This window comes from Triticum dicoccoides, chromosome 7A, assembly GCF_002162155.2.
Source record: "Triticum dicoccoides isolate Atlit2015 ecotype Zavitan chromosome 7A, WEW_v2.0, whole genome shotgun sequence".
Classification (NCBI taxonomy): Eukaryota; Viridiplantae; Streptophyta; class Magnoliopsida; order Poales; family Poaceae; genus Triticum; species Triticum dicoccoides.
The window spans coordinates 193,130,543-193,140,959 of record NC_041392.1 but is presented as its reverse complement, the minus strand read 5'-3'; the positions used below and the strand labels follow the sequence as shown (position 1 = coordinate 193,140,959).

Sequence of the window (10,417 nt, the reverse complement as noted above, 5' to 3'; positions counted from 1 at the left end):
TAGGTGTCCATTTTCACTTCTTAATTAAGCCGGCAAAACCATATATTTTTGGGAACTGCTACTTGGCCATCAGCGGATCTATTTGTAAGATTCGCCATCTCAACAACTGTTAGATGGGCGACATCAAGCGGCCCAGCCATGTTCTCATCATTGCAACAAAGGCAATGTTGCAGAACCTTTTGCAACAAAACTCATGTTGCGGAAACTTTTGAAACAGAGGTTGTGTTGCAGAAAAAAAAATCATCTTCACATTTTTGCAATATAGATGATGTTGTGAAAGGACTTTTGCAACAAGAATGATGTTGCAAAACCTTTTGCAATCCAAGATGATGTTGAACTGCCGTCTAGTCGTTTTGCAACAAGAGTCTTGTTGCAAACCTTCTTTGCAACAGAAGCCTTGTTGCAAACACTATCTCATGTGGATAAGAATAGGCTGAGACATGTGAGCAATCCGAGTTACAACGTGCGTGGGCCAGAGCCACGTGTCATCCATAGCTGGCCAAATGGGCCGGTTTTTTCAGGCCGGCCCGTGAGCACGCCGGCACGGCCCGCCTTGGGCCAGTCACGGCACGGGCTAAACGGGCTGGGCCAGGCACGCGGCACGCCCTGGGCCGTGCCTGGGCCTGGAGGCTAGGCACGCGGGCCGGCACGACACGACCCGATTAAGTTTTTTATATTTTTTTTATACATCTATATATGGCCCAATATGTAAAAATAGGCTAAAAACGCTCAGTGCGTCAAATAATAGGCTGAAAATATGCGGCCCACCGTGCTAAACGGGCCAACGTGCCGGCCCGTTTATTAACTGGGCCGTGCCTGGGCCTGGGGGCGCAGCACGCGGACCGACACGGCACGGCCCGTATAGTAATCGTGCCCTGGCGGGCCGTGCCGGGCCAGGCACGATTATAATGGGCCGGGCCGTGCCATGCCGGGCCGGCCCGTTTGGCCAGGTATGGTGTCATCCAAGGGAGATGGCGGACAAAACTCATGAAATTGGCCGGGTGGAGGGAATCATTTCCCAGTATTTTTCCTTCAGAGCCTCATTTTTTTGGCTAGTCCTTCAGAGCCTCATTATTTACCTCAAGAATTGCCTTTTTTTTCGAGTTTATCCTCAAGAATTGGCTTGCAGCACTTGTTCAGAAAACGGAAAAAATAAATAAGAGAGAAGCGGAGCGCGCTGCATGTCTAACTGGGCCTGGCCCGACGGATGCAAAAAGGGCCTCCCAGCACCCATGCGAGCAAAGAGGGCTAGGGTTTCTCTCCCGTCGATTCATCAAACCCGCCTTCGCCCCGTCGCCTCACTCCTGTGCTCTCTCCTGCGACACGGATCACGCCGCCCCGTCGCCTCGCGAGCACGTCGCCGGCGCGCATCCTCACCGGTGCAGAGGTTGAACTCTCCTCCTCCCCTCCCTCTTCCATCTGCCCCCGCCCCTCTCGGATCCCTCTCATCTCTCCCTGCCGCTTGCGCCGCTGCTTCTCTGCCGATGCGGATGGGTGAGCAGTCGGCCACGCGGGGTGCTGCCGTTACCGCGGACGGGGAGGAGGGCAAGGATGGCCCGTCCCACTGCCCGCGGTTTGGTCGGAGGCGAGCTCCCGGCCATGGCCGCCGTGGCCATGGGAGCTGCTCCCCGCGCTCCTGTACAGGCGCGAACACACACACGCACGCGCGTTCACAACTGCCCCACGAGCACACGCATGCTCACAGCCGACCTGCACATGCTCTGTATTAAACCACTTGCGATCTATACATGCTAGCAGAAGAGGTCTAGTCTGATGACGAAGAAAGCTTTAGTCGTGAGCAATAGTCCGTGAAGTCGCTATTGCTACCAAGGCAGCCGCGGATGCACATCCTGATCTTCACCATGCTGTCATTGGAGCTCCCTGATTTTATGGAGGGTGATCTTATGATCATCTTAGATTATCTCAATGAGAAGGACAACAAGGCCAGGAGCCTCTCATTCGCCCAGATGTTGGAGCCTCGTCGCACTTGCTGGGTCATTCTCTACCTCTTTCTCTACCTCTCTAAGCTCAAGGGTGGAGTGTGAGCTTTGTCGGAGCCTCGTCGCACTCGCTCTGTTAATTTCTGACCATATTTTATTGTATTTGGTCAGGAATTATGCCCCTATATAATTTGACTGAAAATGAGATGTCTTAGACTATCTCAAAGTAACCATGCCCCTATATAATGGGACTGTAATATGGTAGACTGTGTGGACTATGGGCTATAATATAGACTAGATTTGTGCCTATGTCTAATTATGTGAACTCTAAACTGTGCTAGGTAATTAATTTGTGTGGACTTGATGGTCCTGGTGCACTTTTCTGTTAATATGTAGTACTATATAAACTGCTTTGTGCTGTTTAAACTACTAACAAACTATATGAACAGCATAGCTGCTGTTGAATTTTTTGTGTGGACTTGATGATCCTGGTGCATTTCCTGTTAATATGTACTATGTATAAACTGCCTTCTGCCATTTAAACTGCTAACAAACTTATGAACTCTCCAGGCCCACTGCCCCCTCCCCACTCACCGCCCTTGCCGCCGCCATGGCGATCACCGCCCAGGTTCCGGACATCATGGGCGAGCGCCAGTCCGGCCAGGATGTCCGCACCCAGAACGGTAACTCCCCTCCCCCTCCCGCTCGTCACGCCAGATTCCACGGGATCGCATGGTGTGCTGCGAGAACTATGTCTAATTCGCTGCTCAATCTCCTCCGGCTGCAGTCTCGGCGTGCCAGGCTGTGGCCAACATCGTCAAGTCGTCGCTCGGCCCAGTCGGACTCGACAAGGTACGTTCCTTCCACGTTGCAAACGAATCCTGTTACTGAAGTGGATGGGTAGCCAGGATCAGTGGAGTAGACAGGTTATGGATCCACATTAGTTTTGAGGAGACAGCCCTTGTTACAGTCCACTAAGTTAGTGTATGCGACCTGCAGATGCTGGTGGATGATATTGGCGATGTCACGATCACGAATGACGGGGCCACCATTCTGAGGATGTTGGAGGTCGAGCATCCCGCGGCGAAGGTGATGCCTGGCAGGCCTAGCTGACCTCGTTTTGTTTGAACCATTGCTTTGTTCTTAGATTTTGCTGTGGTTCTTTTTTGTTTGTAGGTTCTCGTGGAATTGGCTGAGCTCCAAGACCGGGAGGTTGGAGATGGAACTACCTCTGTCGTCATCATCGCGGCAGAGTTGCTGAAGGTAATGGATGGAGCTTCAATGCCGAGTTTTCCTTGTCTATGAGTTTCTTTGCTGTGCTTACACATGATGCTCCTTTTCTTTTTACTAGAGAGCCAATGAACTTGTGAGGAATAAGATTCACCCGACCTCTATTATTAGTGGCTACAGGGTAAGCTTATAATTATATGTTTGTTGCAGTACCCCTTCCATTTTGAACAACACACGTAATGTCTTACATTATTAATACACTTTTTTACCTTCATATTCTGCCAGCTTGCTATGCGTGAAGCATGCAAGTATGTCGAGGAAAAGCTGTCTATCAAGGTAAATGAATACTCTATGAGGAACAAATGGCAGTACAACTTTGTTCCATTGCATGCTCACTCTCACTAACATGAATATTCGTCCACACTTGTAGGTGGATAAACTTGGAAAAGACTCTCTTATAAACTGTGCAAAAACTAGCATGTCCTCGAAACTGATTACAACGGATGATAATTTCTTTGCAAATCTGGTAAGTTCCTATGGTCATGTGTTCTTCAGATTTCTTGATCATGCCTTCTTTTTTACATATCTGTGCATAGTGGAGCTCAGAAATTGATGGTGCAGTTGTCACGTATTGATTTTGGTGGCGTTTGTTAAACCGAAAATATTTATTTAGTCCATGCATGCATTTTCAGCTGCCGGTCTATTATTTATTTTGATAATGCTGCCATGTTATGGTGTTTATCTGACAAGTTACTCATGTTTGGAACCAAATGCTAGGTGTTCCGTTGTTTTTCCATTAGCCTTGGCTGAAACAATGTGATACTTAATTAACATGTCAATGGTTTCTTAGGTTGTAGAAGCAGTTCAAGCTGTGAAGACTACAAACTCCAAGGGAGAAGTGAAGTATCCAATCAAGGTAAGCAAAGTGCATTTGGTTACAATACTACATTAAATGAAAGTTTTCTATTCGTAATTGCTGTATATCAAGTTATGTTAGTTGTGCTATTGCAATTGTAGATTTAAGTTGCTGGGTCCCTTCTCTCTGAATGTAGATATAAGCTGCACAGCCTTTGTGGACTCTTTAGGCAAAATTTATTTACAACTTGTGCTATTGTTTTGCTTTATGCACCAATTGCATTTCCTGCTGGATGTATTAGACATCTTCATATTACACGTGCTAGTGTATAGTAATCTTACGTCTACCTTAATGTTGTGCTGTCCTTTTCCTGATATTCATTCAATTCTACTGCCACTTAAAATTTTTCTCCTGTATTAATACTGTAATGCCTTCTTATGTATGGGCCATGATGTTTGATTCATTTAACATGCGGTTAGGTGAATTGTTCTTTGTGCCACTTATAATTTTGCTTGTAAACTGCTGCTCTTTTGTTCTGCAGAGTATTAATATTTTGAAAGCTCATGGTAAAAGCGCCAAGGAAAGTTACCTGCTGAATGGTTATGCGCTGAACACTGGCCGTGCAGCTCAAGGAATGCCTACCAGAGTAACCCCTGCTAGAATTGCCTGTCTTGATTTCAACCTTCAGAAGATGAAAATGCAAATGGGTGTTCAAGTCCTTGTATCTGATCCAAGGGAACTGGAGAAGATCCGTGAGAGGTATATTCATTTTTTTATAGTTTGCAGTTCATTATTATATTTCTTTTTGTTATCTCCAGAATTAGTCTGCAATGAATATGCTCTCTCAGATATCCTGTTTGTTTCTAATTTCCTGCGATGGTTCTACATGCCTTTTGCCATTTTACAATCAATTTATTTTCTATTTTAGGGTACTCAATAGTACCTTGATTCTTTTTGCAGAGAATCTGACATAACGAAGGAGCGAATTGAGAAAGTTCTCAAGGCTGGTGCTAATGTTGTATTTACCACCAAGGGAATTGATGATATGTCATTGAAGGTATGTTTTCGTACCTCGGGTAGAGTTAGATAATTAGATTGCTTTTTCCATCCTTAATATAATTTGTATACTGTTTGCCAGCACATAAACAATTTATGTATTTGGTTGGACTGGTCCATGTTAGTGAATGTCATATTTTTCTTAGCTGCTGGTACTTTTGGGGTGGTGCAGACAGAATCTGTTATACTTCAGTTAGCATAATATGTTTGTTAATTTAGCCTTATGGCAGAATTTATTGCATATCACTGCCACCTTACGTTCCCTTCCAATTGTACTCAATCTGAAGTTTTTGTCCTCGGAAGTGTCTGTTTCATAATTCATTTGATTTTTATGAATTTGAAAAGATGTACTGGGTGGTTGTTGTGTATGTGGATATCACTTGTGTTGATTGTAACTAAATCTGCTGTATTGGTGTTTGATGAAACATCATTTCAGTACTTTGTTGAGGCTGGAGCAATTGCAGTAAGACGTGTGCGTAAGGAGGATTTGCGCCATGTTGCCAAGGCAACAGGTGCAACAATGGTATGGCTTATTTCTTCATATTGTTACATTGCCGATTAGATATTTATGATCAAGGAGTATTTTCATAATTTACACTCTTGAATCTCATCCATGACTTGCCTGCTTTTGTTGAAATATTACTAAAGTCGCTTGCTTCTGTTTAAAAGATTCTAAAGAAATTTGCAATGTCGGAATGCATTTATTTGATGATTTCCTGTTTCTCAATATTTGCTATGCCAGCGTAGCAGCTTACCAGTCTTTTGTTTTGCAATAGGACCTCGTTAGTAATAAAACAACTTCTGTCATTGATGTTCCTAACTAATAATGCAAACAATTACTTTCTCAAGCCAAAATTAACTACTTGTCGGTATCCTAAAGTAACAAGAATCTGCAGGTGACTACTTTTGCTGACATGGAGGGTGAAGAAACATTTGATCCATCATTCCTTGGACATGCTGACGAGGTCGTTGAGGAAAGGATTTCTGATGATGAAATAATTCTGGTGAAAGGCACAAAGAATACAAGTGCGGTAAGTATTTCTTCATGCCAATGTTGAGCTAGCTTTACTACGACGAATGGCAACAGCATTAGTTTGAAAGCTAGAGGTGTCACAATTGCTTTTCTTTTATGCAGGTTTCCATTATACTCAGAGGAGCAAATGACTTCATGCTAGACGAGATTGAACGGTCTTTGCACGATGCACTGTGCATTGTGAAGAGAACTTTGGAATCCAATACGGTAGGACCTTTTGCTGATGTTCTTCCTTTACTTGTCGCCTTGTTGTTTCCCTATTGTCATGATTTATATGAAGTGTGAGATCAATCTATTTATTGTCTTTCTTTAGCATTTTTCTTGCTACCAAGTGTGAACCGGTAGTTAAAAATTTAGCTGGTGCTTTCTTGTTCCCAGATTTGATATTTTTCCAAGATTCTTTTGTATATCATTCTTGTTGCTGGTCCATACTATACCCTTTTTTGCAGTTTCCTTTGAGGCCTTGTTTTCAATAGCCCCAATCCCAGTTCTTGAGAACTTTTTTCATGTTGAGGAGAATAGGAACAGTTAAAAGTCATCATTTAAATTAACCACTTTATTCTGTAGTATCTGCATATCTCGTCTGCCATTTCACATAATAGTGCTAGCATTAGATATTCTTTCCTGGTCGGTGAATATAGTTCTGTAAGTTATCGTTTTCTTGTAGGTTGAAACTAATTATTGTCAGTAGTGTATTTAAAATGTATATTGGTCATGCATGCAGGTAGTTGCTGGTGGTGGTGCTGTAGAAGCTGCATTATCTGTGTACCTGGAGAATCTTGCGACAACTCTTGGATCCAGGGAACAACTGGCGATTGCTGAATTTGCAGAATCTTTGTTGATCATACCAAAGGTTTGCTCAGTTATCTTTGTGCCTATGATACTTGCATACTGAACCACATGATATACTAATGGGAGCAAGGGTGTGTGTTGACAGGTCCTCGCTGTTAATGCCGCAAAAGATGCAACTGACCTTGTTGCAAAGCTTAGGTCATATCATCATAAAGCTCAAACAAATGCTGATAAGCAGCACTTATCAAGGTACTTCTTGAGCTTATTTATCTCTGTTAGAGATCTAAGCGGATTATGGCTCCGCTATGTTGCGTAGGCCTTTGAAGACTAGTTTCACCACCCTCTTGAGGAAAATAGTTATGCACTCTGGGATGTGCATATTGAGCAATGATATACTCCCTCTATCAAAATATCAGACGTTTTTTGACACTAAAAAAACGTCTTATATTTTATAGAGGGACTGTAAGACAATATCTCCTTGGTTTCCTACACTGCAAGCTCCATCTCAATGTCCACTTTGAGCTTTCTTTTGTATCGCACCATAGTACTTATGGTTTAATTTTGACCTTAAGTCGTTAGGTAAGTGCACCTAAATGTATAATTTGGTAACAGTAACTGCTTTTAGATATTTTTTTAGTTCAATCATCATTCAATGTACTTGCCCACTGCTGTTTTGTTGTGCTACTCCCTGTGTCCCAAAATAACTATCTCAACTTTGTACTAACTTTAGTACAAAGTTGTACTGAAGTTGAGACACTTATTTGGGATGGAGGGAGTACTTCACATGTTCAGTTTGTGTCTTCCTCTATTGCACATGTTCAACTTTGTTTGAATTTGCTGCAGCATGGGTCTTGATCTGACAAAAGGTGTAATCCGCAACAACCTTGAACATGGCGTCATCGAGCCAGCAATGAGCAAAGTGAAGATCATTCAGGTTGGTTGGCCCACTTGTTGGCTGCTTGTCACCCATCGTGTTCATGCCTAGATCCATGGCACATCTCATATGCCTTTTTGCTCTGCAGTTTGCCACAGAAGCAGCCATTACCATTGTGAGGATTGATGACATGATCAAGCTTGACAAGGAAGAGTCTGGCCAAGAAGTGTAGCCACATGCCATTTTACGATCCCTGGCTGCTGTTTGTTATGCCATGGCTGGCTGCTTATAGACTCATAGGTTGCTGCTTGTGATTTTCCTTTTCTTCCTCCTTGTATTGGCGGACGTTCTGGTAGAATGTTGTACGGAAGATGGATGTATGAGTGATTGAGTGTGTATCATTATGTGTGGGTAGTAGGACTCGGGAGCAAATTTTGCCTGGCATTGCTGATAGTTCATGCAAGTAACATTGTTGTCATATATGTATTGATCAACTGTTACCACTGCTTCACAGGAAGCTGCTGCATCATGTTCGGCCCAATTAATACGCAGTTGCTTTGGTTTAATATGTGAGCAATTAGACAGCTTGATGAAAAGGATGTTTAGCCAAAATAAAGTAGACCTAAATTTGGTCTAATAATTTGAAATCTTTGTATGTAAAAAAAAGAAGAGAATTTTACACCTTTTCCACGTTTGTATTGGTAGATTCTGTAGGTTTGTTTTCCCATAATTTTAATTCTTGCACATTCAAGGTTATAGTAATAATTATGTGGCAAGATTTGCAACTTGAGTAAATTTTTTGTGTAATATACATACTAGAATATTTGAGTATGTATGTATGTGTATGTATGTATGTATGTATGTATATCAAATTATGTTGGCAACCTTGTTTCTTTTGGATCAGTTGAGCATGTTTGCGTTTCTTTTCTTTTGCGGGAAGATGGACATGTTTCACCGAGAAGTGCATCCCTGAACGCAGCGGGGCAGCTGCACGCGGGGCATTGACGGCGCGCGTGCCGTCGCGATTCGAATCAGCTAAGCGTGCTAGTTACTAGAGTATAGCCGAACGTGGGAGAGCAAACTGAAACGTATATGCGTATTCAAAGGACCAAACTTGACACCACAATCTGACACAAGCAGGGTACGCGCACGGCAAAATTGATAAATTTGACCTATGAACAAAATCAAATCACAGAATGAACTGACCGTGAAACTATTTCACGCGGCTGACTTTTTTTTGTGATGCCCGACACCAAGGCGCCACACTACACCGTGCAACGTCTCACAGATAAGCGCTACACGCCTGGTCAGCGTCACACACGTGTGATCCGAAATTTACTAAGTCAGTGTGCAGCGCCTGAGAGCTAGGCGCCACACTATACAGTGCAGCGCCTAGCTCTTAGGCTCTGCACAATAACTTAGCAATTTTTAGGCGGTTTGGGGTGCAACGCTGGTCAGACGTGTAACGCCTATCTCTAAGGCGTTGCACAGTGTAGTGTGGCGCCTTCGTGTCGGGCGTCACACAAAAAGGTCTGCCGCGTGAAATAGTTTCACAGGCAGTTCATTCTATGATTTGATTTCGTCCACAGGTCAAATTTGTCAAATTTGCCTACGCGCGCAGACGAGAGGACGACACGCAACGCAACAAAATGTACCCGCACAACCCAGTGACACTCCATTGTCAGGAGTGTTTTCAGTTAATGCATGTTGTACAACAACACAACAGCCTTAGCTGATTCCGAGGGAGTGGACTAGGAGCACTCGGTGATGCAATCCTCTGAAATCTGCACGTCCATTATTGTCTCGGGATGGATGTACTTAATGCAGTTTATTTTTGATTCCAACCAATATGAGAAGTATACAACGTAGGAACAATGAATCATATTTATTTCGGCCCCACAACTCTGCCATGGGCTAGCACATGCGAGAAAGCTCAGGCTAAGATGGAATGGAGTAAGTTCGCGGCAATTAAGTGGGAACATGTCAAGGACGACGGCCAAAAGCATGAAGCCTGTTAAGATTAAACTATAATCTGTACTAAAGGGAAATCTTCCCTTGCCCGACAGATGAGTGGTTGCGCCCACACGGACGCCTGTGTCCGTCGCAACCGTCGCATCTCCCTGAAACCGATGTCTCCTCTGGATCGTCGTGTCTCTTCAGGAGATATATAAGCCCCCTGTAACCATCGACAGAAGACAGAGATTACACTTTTCTCAAATACGTTATCACGCACGTAGACAACCAGCGAGAGCGAAAAGTAAGAGGAAAAGAGAGGGAGCACTTTGCCGCCGTTTTCTACGGGGACAATCCAATGAAAGAGGAATCATGCCTTGGGGACAGTGGTACCACAAACTCCGTACTAAGGGAGATGAAATATTTCCAAACTCTGAAAAAGATGAATGAAGATATTCTAACTATCGCTGGACGCGATACAGTGATTGTTGGTACTGGACGTGCCATATTCACTCCCCCAAGCGGTACACAAGTGACGATTGAGGATGCTTGATTGTATCCCGACTCATCACGTACCCTGATCAGTTATCAAGATATCCGTAAGAATGGTTTTCACATTGAAACCCATGAAGACAACAAAAAGAGTACCTACTCTTTACTAAAGATCATGCATATGGCAAAAA

At 43.6% G+C, this 10,417-nt stretch overlaps 1 protein-coding gene across 1 annotated transcript; it reads left to right on the top strand.

Annotated features, from left to right (window-relative positions):
- Positions 1–1,239: 1,239 nt before the first annotated feature.
- Positions 1,240–8,347, top strand: LOC119328896 (T-complex protein 1 subunit alpha-like). Its single transcript, XM_037601895.1, has 18 exons — positions 1,240–1,387; positions 2,511–2,623; positions 2,728–2,792; positions 2,940–3,029; positions 3,117–3,203; positions 3,292–3,351; positions 3,456–3,506; positions 3,601–3,696; positions 4,021–4,086; positions 4,568–4,785; positions 4,987–5,083; positions 5,519–5,605; positions 5,979–6,113; positions 6,218–6,322; positions 6,840–6,968; positions 7,053–7,156; positions 7,751–7,841; positions 7,930–8,347. Exons 2-18 carry the CDS (start codon positions 2,551–2,553, stop codon positions 8,011–8,013), a joined length of 1,638 nt encoding a protein of 545 aa, XP_037457792.1. The 5' UTR covers positions 1,240–1,387; positions 2,511–2,550; the 3' UTR covers positions 8,014–8,347.
- Positions 8,348–10,417: the final 2,070 nt, after the last annotated feature.

Bases quoted from the DNA above. Each gene is read 5' to 3' on its own strand.
- LOC119328896 (XM_037601895.1), top strand. From the start codon at position 2,551: ATGGCGATCACCGCCCAGGTTCCGGACATCATGGGCGAGCGCCAGTCC. The intron at 4,786-4,986 runs GTATATTCATTT...TTCTTTTTGCAG, and splicing joins CTGGAGAAGATCCGTGAGAG to AGAATCTGACATAACGAAGG. The intron at 7,842-7,929 runs GTTGGTTGGCCC...TTTGCTCTGCAG, and splicing joins GCAAAGTGAAGATCATTCAG to TTTGCCACAGAAGCAGCCAT.